Source organism: Papaver somniferum, chromosome 4 (assembly GCF_003573695.1).
Source record: "Papaver somniferum cultivar HN1 chromosome 4, ASM357369v1, whole genome shotgun sequence".
Classification (NCBI taxonomy): Eukaryota; Viridiplantae; Streptophyta; class Magnoliopsida; order Ranunculales; family Papaveraceae; genus Papaver; species Papaver somniferum.
The window spans coordinates 97,994,022-98,011,581 of NC_039361.1; the positions used below are offsets into that span (position 1 = coordinate 97,994,022).

The 17,560-nt window shown below is 36.3% G+C and overlaps 1 protein-coding gene across 2 annotated transcripts; it reads right to left on the reverse strand.

Annotated features, from left to right (window-relative positions):
• Positions 1-12,250: 12,250 nt before the first annotated feature.
• Positions 12,251-17,134, reverse strand: LOC113276172 (copper methylamine oxidase-like). 2 transcript variants are annotated; one of them, XM_026525739.1, is made up of 11 exons: positions 16,532-17,133; positions 15,768-15,877; positions 15,219-15,637; positions 14,800-15,130; positions 14,487-14,702; positions 14,145-14,381; positions 13,789-13,974; positions 13,570-13,710; positions 13,093-13,361; positions 12,870-12,951; positions 12,251-12,618 (listed from the first exon to the last, which is right to left on the reverse strand). In XM_026525739.1, exons 1-11 carry the CDS (start codon positions 16,773-16,775, stop codon positions 12,493-12,495), a joined length of 2,361 nt encoding a protein of 786 aa, XP_026381524.1. In that variant the 5' UTR covers positions 16,776-17,133; the 3' UTR covers positions 12,251-12,492. The 2 variants fall into 2 exon arrangements, with proteins under 2 accessions (XP_026381524.1, XP_026381525.1); XM_026525740.1 differs by lacking the exons at positions 12,251-12,618; positions 12,870-12,951 and having other exon boundaries at positions 13,118-13,276; positions 16,532-17,134.
• Positions 17,135-17,560: the final 426 nt, after the last annotated feature.

Here is a 17,560-nt window from a genome sequence, read left to right on the forward strand (position 1 = left end):
ACCCCGATAGCGGAGGAATCACAAGCAGAAGTATAAATCCTGATTTCATAAGAAGAAGTAATGAAAAACTTAACCGAGGGTAAGGTAAAAGTCAACCCGACACTTGATGGGTTAGAAGAAATAAACCTTGGCTCATATAACAACCCCCGTTGTGTACGCATCAGTAAACACTTGAAAGAATAAGAAAGAGAGCAGATGATTAAGTTGCTCCATGAATACCATGATGTGTTCGCATTTACGTGTGGTGAAATTCCTGGCTTGGATAGTAGTTTAATCGCACATAACCTCAGTGTCTCGCCCGAGTACAAGCCAGTCAAACAACGGAGTCGCAATTTCCCGGAAATGATAGAACTCGCCATCAAGGAAGAAGTGGAGAAGATACTCAAAGCCAGATTTATCAAGCCAATCCAACACCCCGTGTGGTTAGCTAATATCATACCGGTAGCTAAGAAGAATGGAAAGGTCTGGTGATGCGTTGATTACCGAGATTTAAATCGAGCATTGCCCCAAAGATGATTTCCCGGTACCAAACATAGATGTAATGGTAAATAATACATGCGGGAATGATATGTTTTCCTTTATGGATGGGTTCAGCAGATATAACCAAGTGAGGATGGCATCGGAGGATGCTCATAAAACATCCTTCCAGACGCCATACGTAAATGTTTACTATGTTATGATGCCTTTCTGGCTGAAGAATGCAGGTGCGACCTATCAGCGGGAAATGGTGGCTATTTTTCACGATATGATGCATCAGATAATGGAGGTATACATAGATAATATCGTGGTAAAATCCAAGGCGCGAGAAGACCATCTAGACCACTTGAAACGCGTCTCTGACAGATGCAGGAAATATCACCTAAAGATGAACCCTCTCAAATGCGCTTTTGGCGTTACTTTCGGAAAGTTTCTGGGATTCGTTGTCACAAACAAGGGGATACAGATTGACCCGATCAAGGTAGAGGAGATAACCACTATGACACCATCGGCAAACGTGAAGGAACTACAAACTTTCATGGGAAGAATATCTTATATACGAAGGTTCATCCCGGGATTGGCTCAATTGTTATCCGTTTTCTTGCCACTACTAAAGAAGAACAAGCCATATGAGTGGGGATATGATCAAGAGCGAGCCTTTCAAAAGCTTAAAGAATGCCTAACCAGTGCGCGAGTTTTACGACCACCAATTAAAGTTGAACCTCTCTATTTGTACACAGCTTTTACCGACATGGAAGTCGGAGCATTGTTAGCCCAATACCTCGGCAACGACCAGCTATATCCGATTCATTATATTAATAGAGGCTTTACAGACGCAGAATTTAGATACTCGATAGCGGAACAAGCATGTTTGGCGCTCATATATGCCACGCAGAAACTATAATCGTATTTGCTCGCTCATGAGACCATAGTGGTAGCAACTGCCAACCCGATGGCTTATCTAGCCACAAAGCCAGTCTTATCCGGCAGAACAACTCGATGGTTACTACAGCTATCCGAGTTTGAATTAAAGTACCAGCGGTCCAAAGGCGTACGTGGGAAGGCGTTTGAGGATCTGTTAGACGCGTTTCCAGGAACAAATATGATGGAAATAAGTCATGAAATACCCGGAAAAATCGCGGAAGTTGAAGAAGAAGAACGATGGGAAATATTCTTTCCTCCAACGAGTTACAGGATTAAGATGGGGAGAGCATACACCCTAATATTTTGACGCAATTATTGCAATCAGTAATGTAAACCCGTTCACACCCTAGTTCTTATGGTAATGGGTAGGGGATGGGTTTTGGATTTTTGAACGGTGAGGGATGAGATTCAAAGTCCCTGAGGCTTTGACATCCCTATAGATTGATACAGTTACGTTGATCGAACAGATGTAGTCCAATTCTTAAGCAAACTGCTGCACTCAGTTGGACGCAACTGATGCAGTCCAGTTTTTCTCATCAATTCTGTACTCAGTTGGACGCAACGGATGCAATCTGGTTTTATTTATAACCGTTACACTCAGGTATATCGAACTGTTTAAGTATACTCCCTAAGCAGCTGCTGCAGTCTAGCTGATCGAAGATGCTGCAGTCCAGCTCTGCTTGTCGCTCCTGTAGTCCAGATCAGCTAAGGGAATCAAGTACGTAGTATCCTGCTGGGATCAGAGACGTAGGAGCATAATTGTACCTTGGATCAGTGTGAGATTGATTTGGGTTCAACTACAGTCCAGACCGAAGTTAGTTTGGAGTAGGCTAGTGTCTGTAGCGGTTTAATACAATGTGTGTTCAATCTGGACTAGGTCCCGGGGTTTTTCTGCATTTGTGGTTTCCTCGTTAACAAAATTATGGTGTCTGTGTTATTTCTATTCCGCATTATATTTTGTTATACAATTGGAATATCACAAGTTGTGCGTTGTTCAATCAATTAGAATATCCGACCTTTTGGTTGTTGATTTAAATTGATTGAATGATTGAAAGAGCTTCTCAACTTCATCAGGAAGTTAAAAACAAACTAGAAGAGTCAAATGCAAAGTATAAGGCAGCTGCAGATTAACATAAACGAATTAAGATTTTTAAAGAAGGGGAATTGGTTATGATTCATTAACGAAAAGAGAGATTTCCAGTTTGTACTTACAATAAAACCAAAATGAATAAATATTGTCTGTTTAAAGTCTTGAAACGTGTCAAATGCATATGTCATAGATCTTCCTGTTGATTGGAACATTTCCAATGTGTTCAATGTTCAAGAAGTTTTCACCTTCCATGGAGAAAATGAAGTTCTATTAATTCCAGATATCTCTAGGACGAGCTTTATTCAAGAAGGGGGGACTGATGTCGTACAACATGCACAATACCTTACAGCTCAAGCTTAGTTTCTTCTTATTTCCTAATATTGTTTTTTAGAGTTCCATTATTAGTTAAATACTTATTTCCTTAGTTAGTTAAACTCTTTTATTTCCTAGTTTAGTTACAAGTCGGCTCTGTTAAGTCTATTTAAGTCGAGCCTTGTATCAAGTATAAGCATTCAATTATTATTATCTTAAAACTTTGAAGAACTTCTTCCTGCAAATATCTTTTCATTATCTTTTTTACTTCAATCTCTGATTTCGTATCCCTTTTCATTATCTTCGTATCTTCTGCAATCTCCGAACTGTATTCATCTTATTAGTTCTACATTAGGTTGTCATATTTTAGTGTGCCAAAACTCATCTAAATTCACTTGATTAAATACTAGAGTCAACTTCGTTTAGGTTAGACTAGAAAGTCTAGGAATGTTGAGACATACAAGTATTACTCCGAAGACCTGAAGAATGTGAAGAAGTAGCGAACTACAACGACGACATCATCCTTCCACTTGAGGTTAGTATTGCTGCATCTTTTAGAATTTACATGATGAAAAATATTTTTGAGTAGCAGGGTAAATCCGCACAATGTTCTTTGCCTCAAAGAATTTTAAGAAAATATCGAACGCTTGGTGAGTTACTCGTAGGAAGTGGATGGAGTTTTCAACTATGATGTTGTGGTTTTAATCATGGTTTTTGACGCTTCTAGATATCGAGTTAGGGGATTTTCGCATAATACAAACTAAAATCTATTTTAGCATTAATTCGTATCTCCGATATTTGTTTAGATTTTTCCGTAAACACTACGATGATATACAGTTGATTTGAGACTTATGATATGAACTGTAATTATACTGCATACCTTGGTTGGTTTTGATTTGATTCTAAAACCTTGTACTGTCTCAATTATTGTCTTTTTTGTTTGAGTTCTGTAACTTAGGAAGCACCACAAGGTCCAAAACATGATTAGGAACTTTAGAATACACAATATCAAAAGGAGTCTTACCAGTGGAGAGATTCACTGAAGTATTAAAAGCAAATTCCATATGTGGTAGGAGAACATCCCATTGTTTTTTGTTGTCCATGCACTTGGCTCGAATTAAATTTCCCAAAGATCGATTAACTACTTTTGTCTGACCATCTGTCTGTGGATGAGAAGTAGTAATAAACTGTAATGCAGTTCCAAGTCGCATCCATAAGGATTTCCAAAAGTAACTCAAAAACTTCGTATCACGATCAGAAGTAATTGATTTAGGTACTCCATGAAGACGAACAACCTCCTTAAATAATAAAGAAGCTACATTAGATGCATATGTAGACTTCTTACAGGCAATAAAATGTGCCATCTTGGAATAACGCTCAACAACCACCATGACTGAATCATTATCCTTAGCAGTACGCGACAATTCCAAAATAAAATCCATACTTACATCTTTCCAAGGTGCATCTGGAACTGATAATGGAGTATATAAACCAGTATTTTGAATAGTACCTCTAGCTTGTTGGCACACCATGCATTTCAAAACATATTTCTGAACATCACGCTTTAGAGAAGGCCAAAAGAAACGTTCCTCCATAAGAGCAATAGTCCTTTCACGGCCAAATTTTCCACCAAGTACACTTTCATGAAGTTATCTAATAAGATAAAGAAGTAAGGATCCCTGAGGTATGCACAAACGATTACCCTTGAATAAAAAACCATCCTGAGTCAGGAAATCATCTAAAATATTAGTTGTAGAGCCACATTTTTCCCATATGGACTTAAAATCTTCATCCTCTGAATACATGTCTTTAATATAATCAAAATCAAAGCTCTCATTACGAATGTATGCAAGTAAATGATCTCTCCTACTTAATGCGTCGACAACTTGATTAGTTTTTCCACTATTGTGCTTCACAGAAAAAGTATATTTGTTAATTATAGACAACCAACGATCATGCATCCTGTTAATCTTGGAAGATTTTTTTAAAAGCTTCATAGCATAGTTATCAATATTGACAACAAAGTCACTATGAATTAAATAAATATGCCATTGTTTCAAGGCTTGAACCAAAGCAAGCAATTCAAGTTCATAAGCTGACCACTTCTTCTGAGTATCTGAATTTTTCTCACTGTGAAATGTAACAGGGTGTCCTTCTTGAGATAATATTGCGCCAATGCCAATGATTGAAGCATCACAATCAATCTCAAAAGGTTTAGAAAAGTCAGGCAAGGCTAAGACCGGAGCTGTACACAACTTTTGTTTAAGAACATAAAATCTCTTATCAGCTTCTTCAGTCCAAGCAAATTTTTCTTGTTTGAGACATTTAGTAATGGGTGCTGCAATAGTACTGAAATTTCTAATAAATATTCTATAAAATGAAGCCAGGCCATGGAAACTTAGAATATCTTTAACTGATGTAGGAGTAGGCCAATCTTGAATGGATTTAATTTTAAAAGGATCAACATGAATGCCTTTATCAGATACTACATATCCCAAAAATGTAACCCCGAAAGATAGAAAAGTATACTTCTTAAGATTCCCAAACAAGGTATTATCTTGTAACACCTTAAACACTTGAGAAAGATGAAAAAGATGTTCTTTTTCACTACGACTGACAATCAAAATGTCATCGAAATAAACAATAACAAATTGACCAAGGAAATGTTGCAGAACCCGATTCATAAGGCGCATGAAAGTACTTGGAGCATTTGATAATCCAAAAGGCATAACAAGCCACTCATACAACCCTTCTCTTGTTTTAAAAGCTGTTTTCCATTCATCTCCTTCACGAATACGAATTTGATGATAACCACTTCTTAAATCAAGTTTGGAAAATATAATAGAACCAGCTAACAAATCAAGCATATCATCAATACGAAGAATAGGGAATCTATAAGGAATAGTGATTCTATTTAATCCTCTGCAATCAATACACATTCGCCAACCATTATCCTTTTTGGGTACCAAAAACGTAGGACAAGCACAAGGACTGTTGCTTGGTCGTATCAACCCTTTTGCCAACAAGTCATTAACTTGCCCTTGTAAGATCTCATGTTCACTTGGGATTAAATGATAATGCGCTCGATTAGGAAGAGATACACCAGGAATGAAATCAATACAATGTTGTATATTCCGTAAAGGAGGTAAAGAAATAGGAAACTCATTATGAAATAAAGAATTAAATCGAGATAATAATGGTTTTACCTTTTCTGGAATCTCAATCATTGGTTTAGCCACTTCATGAGAACTCAAAGCATGAGAAGTATGTAAAGAACGAGCAATAGTAGCCACCAAAGCGCTAGTTTTCCCATCACAATGTTCACGAATAACAGACGAAGATTTGGATGGACATAATTTCTTCAACTTCCCTTGATGAGTGAAAGTATAAGTATTGTCAAAGCAATTGTGTACTGCTTTAATGTCATATTGCCATGGTCTTCCAAGTAAAAGATGAGAAGCAGACATATCAATAACATCACACAACACAGGGTCTTCATATCGAGAAATCAACAACACATTAGTGTGAAATTTGTTGAGTAGAAGAACCATTAACCCAACCAACTGAGTAAGGTTGTGGATGTGGAGGGACTGATAAACCAAGTTTTTTAACCACATGACCAGCGACATAATTCTCCACACTTCCACTATCAATGATCATATCACAGACTTTGCCACCAATAGTACACTTATCTCAAAAAATATTGTGTCTTTGAGAAAGACAAGGTTGATTGAGTAAAATTGGATGAATAATACCTAACAAATGTTCACCATAAGAATCATGAATTTCCGTAGGTTCACCAGTATCTAATTCAGTATCCCAATCCTCATTATCCTGAGAATCATCATTATGCTTAGCATCTCCAACAAATCCATTAAATTTACGGCAGTCAGCAGAAGTATGTCCAGTTTGTTGACATCTATTACACTTCTCTGCAAGAAATTTAGAATAAATATTGGTTGGTTTGGAAGGAGGAGGAAACTGTTGTGGCTGTCGATTTGAAAAACGAATAGGTGTGGATTTGGGTGTATTTTGTTGCAAGGGAGAATTCTCAACAGGATGTTGCAGAATAGGTGAAGAGTTTGCAGGTAAAGGTGTTTGAGAGTATGAAAACTTAACTGGAGATTGATGTTGATGCTGGAATGGAAAATTACTCTCTTTATAATAACTATAACTTGGAGCAGAAGAAACATAATTATCATGAAAAGTATTACCTGAAAACTGTTGTGTTTTAAAGTTGGAACCATAACGAGTCTAACGAGGTTGAGGAAGTCTAGAAGTACGAAAAAGACGTTTCTCAATCTTGATGGCTTGTTGAATAGCTTCTACCATAGTGAACACAGATTGCGTCATGTTGTTTTGAATCAACCTATTTAAACCCTCAATGAATCGTGCCACCAACTGCTCCTCAGTTTCTTGTATTTCATTGCGAGCAATTAAATTGTAAAACTCAGCAACATATTCCTCTACAGGTCGAGTTCCTTGATGACAATTCTGAAGTTTAACTAAGAGCTGTTGTTTGTAATCCAGAGGAAAAAAATTTCTCGAATCAACTTACGCATGCGTGTCCAAGTACGCATGCGTGTCCAAGTACGCACTGGAGGTTTATTTTATTTGACTCTATTTTCACGAATCTTTTCCCACCATGCAGCAGCGCCACCTTTAAGATTGTAAGCAACAAGTTTAACCTTCGTTTCGTAAGGGACATCCACAAACTGAAAAAAGGCCTCAACTTCATAAAACCAATCCAAGAGTTCTTCAAGTCTGAAACTTCCATTGAAAGTTGGAATATCAGCCTTCAATTTATATTCTGGCAAAGAACCATAAGGGTTTGGTCCAATTCTAAGGCATCGTTCTTCAGTCCATCTCTGATGTTCTTTTTCCTCAGCAGAATCATCATCATCACTGTTATGTTGTAATGCAGAATTGGTCTTTTTGGTTAAGGAATAGTAGTGTCTTTTCCTTTGGTTTTGTGAGAATTTTCGAAGCCTTTCTCTGGTATAGCTTCTGTGTAAACAAAACCAAAAGTCTTAGAAGATTTTGTTTTTTGTTTAGAAGACTCAGTTGTTTGTCTTGTTTGAATGCCCAGGAAATCCATCAATCCAGTTATTAGAGCAGGAAGCTCCTCGAGTGTGTCTAATTTTCCATTAATAGTTTCAACAACAACATAGAGTTTATCCACCCTTGTTTCTAAAGCATCATCCATTGGAACACGAAAAGAAAAAAATTCTGAAAAGGTAGGGTTTGATTTTTATTTATTTTTTTGATTTTTTTTTAATATAGGGTTTGAGTGCGGAAGCGGATGAAAGGATCAAATCCTAGATGAAAATCTAAGAAAAGAGGTCTGGATACCAACTAATCTAGAACTGATAAGATGAATGCAATGTGGAGATTGCAGAAGACGAAGAGAATGAAAAGGGATACGAAATCAGAGATTGAAGTAAACAAGATAATGAAAAGATATTTGCAGGAAGAAGTTCTAAAAAGTTTTAAGATAACAATAATTGAATGCATAAACTTGAAACAAGGCTCGACTTAAACAGACTTGACAGAGTCGACTTGTAACTAAACTAGGAAACAAACGAGTTTAACTAACTAAGGAAATAAGTGTTTAACTAATAATGGAACTCTAAAAAACAATATTAGAAAATAAGAAGAAACTAAGCTTGAGCTATAAGGTATTGTGCATGTTGTACGGCATCACAACCAAACTTGACATACCAACGCTTGGAGAGTTCAACCGAGCTTTCCTCTAACAGTCTCCCTATTTGTCAGTTTTAGTGACAAAACTCTTATTACGTATGGATAAATAAATTACAAAAGAATTCATTTCACATACGCTTGATTCCAAATTTCAACAGCACACAATAACCTGCATATATTCAATCAATAAATTTCGTTGTTGACATTTGAACAACAAAAGCTTTTACTCCCCCTAAAGCTAAGCTAGGTAAATATTCAATCTGAACATCTTTGTTATTCCCTTTTTTGTAGTCAGAATACTACAACAACAATATGATATGTTTCCCCCCCTTAGTCAATGCTTTACTCTTTCGTTAGATATAACGTTTTAGCACAATTTTCCTTTCCTTAGTAATTGCAAATCACTTGTTTACTCCATATATTTATCCTCCTTTTTGTCACAAAATGACAACGGTTCGAGCAAATAATGGATAAACCAAAAGGAGCTTACAAATCTAAAATACTTGTAAACAACCTATAAGAGTTAAGCAAGAAGGTTTCACATACCACTTTAGATAACTAATATTAAAACCGAAACTACAAGTTATTTAGTTTTAATATGTTATCAAGGAAACAATTGCCCGAAATTTTTTCCCTAATAGTTTAACAAATCAACTAAGAAACTTAATTCTCTTGTTAAGTCGATTGCATATGTGCAACCGCTTATTTCGATAAGACCAAAATAAAGATCAAAATTAACTTTATTTCTCTCATCAGGCTCTAATTATTCAGACATTAACTTAGACCTTTACCTTAGACAAGACAAACACTAGGTTAGTTAACTAGTTTTTCTTTTCAAAGCATTCGATTAGACTTGAATAATCGAATTCTCCCATTTGACTAGTCTAACTAAGATCAGAATTAACTTACTTTCTCTTATCCGGAATCAATTTGGACTAAACAAGTGATCTCGTATTTTGATAAGCCTAAACAATACATACAAACCAAAATAAATTGACTTGCACAATTATTTTCTTAACTGGAAACAGTTGAAACAAACATACACATTATAGCACCGCAATTGCATCGAATTTCGTTAAGCAAAAACACTTGATACCCAACAATAAAGAAGATACCAAACAATAAGTCAAATAAATTAACACAGTTTTTCTTAACCGAAAACAATTGAATCATACACACACATCCATAGAAAATATAATGGAACATATCAATTGTACAAAATATATGCAATATAAACAAGCTTTTCTTAAATAGGAAAACGATTAACTAATAAATTTGTTACCTCAAATTCCATAGCCTCTTCTCCCCAGAAAAATATGTCATCAAACGCAAGTTCAAATAAGAACTCTCCCCCAGTATGTTATCATCCTCTCACAAAGTTGAATCGGTTTTAACTAATGCGTGCCAATGGAAAAAGTTGAAAACTCGAAACACATATGTTATGTTAAACACAACTCATGTAAACATAAATTGATTCAATGTATTGTGACTTTTCACATATGAGTTTCAATCGGAACACCTTATGATCCTTTGATAAAGCCTACCAACATGGGCTAGAACTTAATCCCGCTAAATCAAAAAGCCACACAAACCATAAGGGTCGCATCATATGAGATCGAATATTAAGGTTAATGAAAACCGAAATCATACATCCCATAAAACGAATACACATAGCAAAGATACAAAAATTCAATCATAGGCTATGTAACCGGTAACTATCACACGAAAAATTATAAAATAATAATTTTATTCATAATTGATTATTTTATTTAAAATAGACCTTATATAATAATTGAAGTAAATCAAAACATTGATTGTTATTTTCTGTTTGAGATTTTAAGAAATAAAACACTCCTTGTCTTCAAGTCCTTTTTGACATTCTTTTTCTATTTCTGATTCTTGGTTACCGTCGCCCTTCCAAAACTCTGCATCAATGTTCAGAATACCTTTCAGAGTTTCTGGATCTTTTCGAGCAACAAAGGCTAGCTGTTTCTGAATACAGTCGAATTGTCTACCAAGATTTTTAAGATGAACCAGAAGATTTTTAGACTTGTTGTTAGAAATCTGTGATTTTCCTTCAACGATTTGCTTTCTGGTTTGACCTCCAACCATTTGACTTAAGTTCTGTTCACATGCTTGACAGTAGGGGCTATTTTTGTCTTTTTCTTATTTTAAAGTATTTTGGACCTCCGATAAAACTTATAATATGGATGGACCTTAGTATTAATCAATATATGGGCCTTGGACCAATTAAGAAATTTTCCTTTTATTTATGGGAGAATTCATTTTCCGATTTTAATTGTTTTACAAGAAAAGTTAAACCTAACTTGATTTTCAAGCAATCATTTCATATAAATACAACTCGAAATTGTTTTACAAAGTACACCAGAAGCGACTACTTTCTAGTCTTCTTTTCATCATCTTCTTGCTCTGTTTTGCTTGGCGTGTTTACTTCCAATCCCTGTTGCTAAGTTCAAGAGTGGGTAACTTGCATTGTGCTAACTCAAGTTATATCAGGCAATATTATCCTAGACACATCTTCGCTGTGAGGGGTTTAACATTACTCTTCTCGAGTATACGCGAACTAATGCGTGCCCTCGTCAAGTTGTTTCGATAGAATTGTTTTGATTCAGTTCTTTACATATTATTTTTGATACATCTAACGTGTTGTTCGTTATTGCAAGTTTTGGCTCCTATTGATACAGCAAACATGAATATCTCATGGAACTAAACATATGTCTCTCGAGCTGAATGGCAAGCATCGTGAATTCGAGAGAGGGCGAATTCAGGAGTTCACAGGAGGTGTGTGTGTTTGAGATTACTTCTCCATCGGCTAGAACTTCAAAGAAACCAGTTATCATTAAGGTCAACACCTTTCCAACCGATGAAGATGTACTGTAGAAGGCAACGCCCCAAGGGAAGATCACATAGACCAATCAGATGTATTAATTTGTTTGATTATACTACCTCCGTTTCAAAATAATAGGATTTACACACGAACTTGCCTATTATTTTGAAACGGAAGGTGTATATTTTATTGTTAGTAATCTCTTTTTACTATATCTAGTTTAATAATAGCATTATACGGCTCGATTTTGGATTCTAATCCATAGAAACTGCGCAGGAATCTGTCATGGAGGGCGATGAAATATCTCGAATGCGATAGAGTTGGAGCAAGGAGACCAAAGCTTTCTTGGAAGCAGTGTTGTGGGCTAAAGACAAAGGGCTGACAAATATACATTTGGAGGGAGATTGCTTAAATGTGGTCGATACTTGAAATGGAAAATTGGCAGCGGTGAAATGACCTACAACATTATAAGTGATGCTCTTCATAGCTCTTTTAATAAGTGGACTTGTTCTTATGTGATGCATGCAAATAAGATTGCCGACTCTACAGCTAAATTTGCAAGAGAAAATGACTTGTTAAATGTTTGATCCAGTTTTACCAAAACAATACATAAGGTTATAAGACAATGCAACATTTATTCTCTCAGTTTCTAAAACAAAAACACAGCATGATTGAAAGACGTTGAGCATGAATCGCTCAGTAACCTGTACCAGTTGTTCCATATTAATTTGGTCCGACTCTATCCATCCCTTCCCTGTATTCACGTATTTTAGAGATCCAAAAAAAAAAAAAATGAAATTTGGTCCGACTCCATCAGTCCCGTCCCTGTATTCACGTATTTTAGAGATCCAAAAAAATGCATCTGTTTGCGGGCACCCCATAATTGGATTAGAAGAGAGTACATAATCTGTAATCTGTTATTAAGCTGCAAAGTCATGTCCTTTCAATTTCAGCAAGCAACCAATGGAAAAGCAAAATTATCATATGTGCACAAACCAGCAACTAAACAGGGTCGACGATGGAGCTAATGAGTACCAGTTTATGAGACCATAATTATTGCATAAACATTTCCTAAAAACTAGGTGAAGAAAAAAAAAATTGAAACACAAGGTTGTTTTCAGAGTTGCAGATTCTTCTTCTAAAGCTTCGATAGCAGTCCGTTCTGAATAGGTTTGGAGACTCCGATTTCCTTCAGGTCTAACTCGCTAGCACCAATACTTGGTGGGACATCCACAGCAGGAGAGCAATTAAAGAACCCATGTGGCTGAAAAAATAAGAACAAGAGAAAAGGCACATCAGAAATCCTAAACCCTTTTTTCCTTTTATGACATACAAGCTAAAATGTGACGGTTCAGGTAGATAAAAAGGAATGTTATCTTCATCTAAATGTGAAAGATATGCAAACACTTATAGTACCAAAACGGTTAACAATTCGTTATAATTATTTAGATTATGAAAAAAATCAAGAACATGCATCATTGACAAAAGTACTTCAACTAAGGTTAAGTAGAATACCACAAGTGTAAAACCAATATGCTCCACCGGCATCACAGGCCAGTCTTCCAATCGAGGAACGTGAGTGATTCCAAATACATACCTGCAATAAAAGAATAAATATGAGAATCTTAAACGAATAATATATAACAGCTATGAGAACAGAAAAACAACATAACAAAGACATTACATGAAAGAACAATGTACTACATGATGCTCATAAACAACGGAAACTAGAACTGACCAGAGAACTATATTTGTTTCTTCAAGAGAGCGATTCTGCTTGACCCATGTAGTCAAACCCTCACTGTCACGTGGATTTTGATTTGGAAACTCGCCTCCTGGATACATCTCATCATGGGCATATTGTGTAACCCAAAGATTGTGTTTAAGGAAAGCAGCTCTTCTCATAAATTTTGCCTCGGGGCCTGCGAAAAGAGAACAGTTTGAACCAGGCATTAGCTTATAGCCTGTTAATTGCCCTGTGCGATTGACATTTCTTGTGTTCTTGATCTGAAAACGAATGAATAGAAAATTTCGACATTAAAGGCGTAGTAAATAAAATAAATTATGTTCAAATAATTCAAGCATTTATTTAGTAACTAACTAAATACGAAAAGGCAGAAAAACAACACCGCCAATTAATGTATCCATCATGAAATAACTATCAAGGTTTCAACTACGAAAACAACATTGTAAAAACAAAGAAAGAATGACTTACAATCCAATGACGAGCTGATAAAGGATTGCAGTCACGCATGGCTTGCATCTCAGACTTGAGCAGTGTTTCTTCAGCGTAGAAAGCATTGTTATGAATATTGTTCTTCCCAGGTTCTTCGACTTTCACATCCACCTCAACTACCTACAGGTGAAGGTGTTAAAACTACCTTAACCACCACTACACACAAGAAAAATGTATTATAGAAGACACAGGTGTTACCTGATTGAAAGCTTCACCAGGCTTACAGTCCACAGCCATATCCATACGAGAAACAAAGAAGTGTTGATGCACTGGTGCATACAATCCGGGAGCTATAGTTGTACCGTATTTCCTGGATTCACCTGGTTGTATTGCTCCTAAGCTGAGAATTCCAGTTAGCTTAACCTCAGCTTCTATTTTCCCATCCTGTAATATTTAGAGAGAGCTTGCATGAGCATTATAACAAATGCAACTGTGCACATGATATGGAACAATATCTTTTATGTTGGCATGAATTAAATCAGGACATAAAAGTACATTCAGAACAATCAATGTCCAAGAATATTGATAGTACACAAATGCAAATTCCAACTTGCCTGATAGAAGTGCCAGAAGAATCCATACTCATAATTAGCCACAGTGCAAAAAAAGGATACTGTGAGCCTTCTAGACCTTCTAACTTCTGCTAAGCCAGACCTCCAATCTTGATGTTTCCACAGTATACCATGGTCCTCCTCATGTAAGCACACACAATTTTCAATCGTTTCTACTCCCCCGGTGAAATTTGTAAAATGGGCATCAAAATACTTGATGTAACCCAAACAATCACACCCCTGCAACAATTAATACGTTTTAGCCAAGCCAACACCAATCGAACAAAAAGTTTAGACCTGAAATAATCAAATGGACAAAAACCAGGAATCAAAACCAATCCTCACCTTTTTCAGAGAATGTGCATTTTTACCCAGGCCATCTTCTCCTGCATCAAATGCATTTTTCCTGTAATGTGGCTCATTTGGATCACCATATGGGACCACCATCTCAACAAAACTCAGCCTGTGAGCTACAGGTCTCCGACCCCCACTACCATCAGTATATGCAACGGAATATATAACCAAACCCTCTCTGGGAGTGAAACCAACCCGAAAGTTCCACTGCAAACCAGCAATAAAATGACAACAAGCATTTAAATTTAATACGAGTAGAAAAACAGAACATTGTCAATCAAATTTTCTAATGAATAAAGAGTACTTTTTGCCATTCCACAAACTGTCCATTAACACGAAAGCTTGGTCCTTCTGGCTGAATAATCTGTAGGGGCTTCACATCGCTACGATCAACACCTCCTCGTGTTTCACCGGCAGTGTAGTTTCTTAACGGATCAGCTGGAGGAAGAGGAACAAGTTTACGGTCCTCAAATTCAATTACCACCATATTTTGCATATCAACCAGAACATAAATGCCTTCGACTGGTCGCGCATAACCATTCTCCATAGGGCAGTCACTCTCCGTTCTACAGAATATGAGTGGTTTAGCAAGCCTGCGGCTAGGAGCATCTCCATCGCTGTAGTAGCCTACACACCTGTGAAAAGAATTTTTAGGCCAAAGTAAAACATATATAATTAGAGCAAGACATAAGGTTAGGATCCGAATGAAAGCAACTAACTAACCAGGGATCAACCATGACAAGATCCATATCCTCAATTCCCCTCTTCTTCATTGCATCCTGAAATGGTGCGAAGTCTTTCACCACAGCTTCACACTCAGCATATTCCATGGCATCCATGGGAGGCTGAACGTCGGGTATAACTTGTGATGAAACAACCTTTCCCCTATTTGGACCACCACGAGTCACGGCGTGTACTTCAGTCAATTCAACAATCCAAACACTGGTCTCATTTGATCGTTTGTTATACACCACAAGTCTAGATCGTCTTGCAGGAAGTTTGCTAGGAATGAACGCGCCACCTTTTGATTTAGGAAGTAGTGATGGCTGGAAAGGTGGAAAAAAATATGCATCTGCCAATGCAACAATATTTTTATCCGGCTCCAACAAAACCACTTCGATAAACCGCATACTATCCCTCACCTAGAAAAAGGAAATTACTTAATATTTAATGACCAAGACATGTTACATCATTGCAATACGAGAGTATTTATTTGAATTTGATTTCCACACTTCATACTCTAGATAAAAAAAAAACTGTGCAATATACAACCTCTGGAGTGGCTCCAGCAGCTCTGACTGTCCCCACAGCAACTGAGATTTCGGCAGCTGATAAAGGGTCCAAAGGGTGGCTGCTTTGAGCCCTTAACATAATCTGGATACCTGTAATATTAAAACAGAAGTCACAACTCAAAAGTATAAGGAATTACAAAAACTAAAAAGAATAAAGTAACAGAAAAATCAAAAAATAAATCATAGTCCAAATCCATTGACATGGCATCTTAGTTACAGAAACTGCAACGCAAAAGATTTAAAAGCGGAGAATGGACCAATCACCATTTAGACCCTATATTGAGAAGAGATACAAGTGTCAACCAATTAAACTGAGCTTTTGTCAGTCAAAATCTAACAGAGTCGGATACTGCTACTAATGTATTCAAAAATCGCAATCTCAGAATTAGAAATTCTGGAGTTTAAATATGGAGGTAAATCCCAAAAAAAGTGCTCAGCCATGACTCTTGCGTGCTGTAAACTAAACAACAAAGGCAATTTGCATAACATCAAAAATTAATTCGATTTATTCCAATCTAACTCAACAATTAAACAACAAATTCGATTTACCTTAGTCAATTTCAACTTAATCAACAAGTACGATCATAAATTTCGTACTAAATCAGACAATATGACAACATTTAATCAACATTAAAATAAAATATAGATCCAAATAAAAAGCAATAATCAATGATCAAACAACCAAAACCAGATAATAATTGCATGCCATACCAAGGACAAAAACTCTGCCAAAATTAAAAATACCTTTGGAAGAAGGATTGGTAGTTGAAGGATCAGTCAAATTAGTAGTTGATGCAACTATCTTCTTATTCTGTTGTTTTTCATAATCATCGTTGTTGTTCTTCTTGTTATCATTAATAGTCCAATCCTGTAGGATCTCAGCAGAAACAGCTTCACGACGTAATTCCAAAGCTGAAGAAGCACCAACACCATTAATGATGGAGTAACAGTTGTTGTTAGACGTCGTTTTTTTCGAAGCTGAGGCCATTGTAATGGATTTGAAAGAAATCTCCCTCCGTTGTTGTGATTGTAACTCTGAATGCTAGTACAGTCTTCTTCTCCTCTTAGTGCTGACATACAGCACCCCTAATCCTTTCGCACGATTAAATCAGTGGTTCACTCTGTTTCTGTAATTTCTGTTTTATATTGTTTTTCGAAAATCAAAAACCCTAACAAGAGTAGAACCAGTAAGCAACAAAAATCGAAAACAGAGGGAAAATGGGATAAACTTTGAGAGAATATCGGAGATATTGTTGGTGTTTTTGATTTGGTGAAAGATGGGAAAAAGGGAGTTTGAAGGTTTCCTTTTAAACTACCAGGAGGACAGGGGTATACACCTGCTTATGTGTCGAGATTCCCGGGAGAAAGTTTCAAGGGTTCACGTGTATTTATTTACCTTGTTATGCACATCCATTTTTTCTCCTGCTTATGTCTCCAATGACACGCGTCTGGAGATAAACGTCAAAATTCACCTAGGATGCACATCCATTTTTTCTAAAATCATTCTCTAATCGGGATGTCATAAATCGCATGATTTTAGGTAGAAAATATCAACATTCCCCTTGACAATGTCTACCATCCTAGTCAGCTTTTTTTAATTAAAAATATATTTTATTTACTAAAATTAATTCTAATACAATAAATAATCATTTTTAGATCTAATACAATCTTAAAATTAATAAACATAAAATTTACATTTAATAACAAAATGATCACAAACAACACCATTGGAGATGAACAACTTTTTTCACCTAAACTTAAGAAAAATTTGGA

Excerpts from the sequence above, each read along its gene's own strand:
- LOC113276172 (XM_026525739.1), bottom strand. The coding sequence starts at position 16,775 with ATGGCCTCAGCTTCGAAAAAAACGACGTCTAACAACAACTGTTACTCC. Across the intron at positions 15,878-16,531 it reads TACCAATCCTTCTTCCAAAG|GTATCCAGATTATGTTAAGG; the intron begins GTATTTTTAATT and ends TTAATATTACAG. Across the intron at positions 13,362-13,569 it reads TATCAGCTCGTCATTGGATT|ATCAAGAACACAAGAAATGT; the intron begins GTAAGTCATTCT and ends ATTCGTTTTCAG.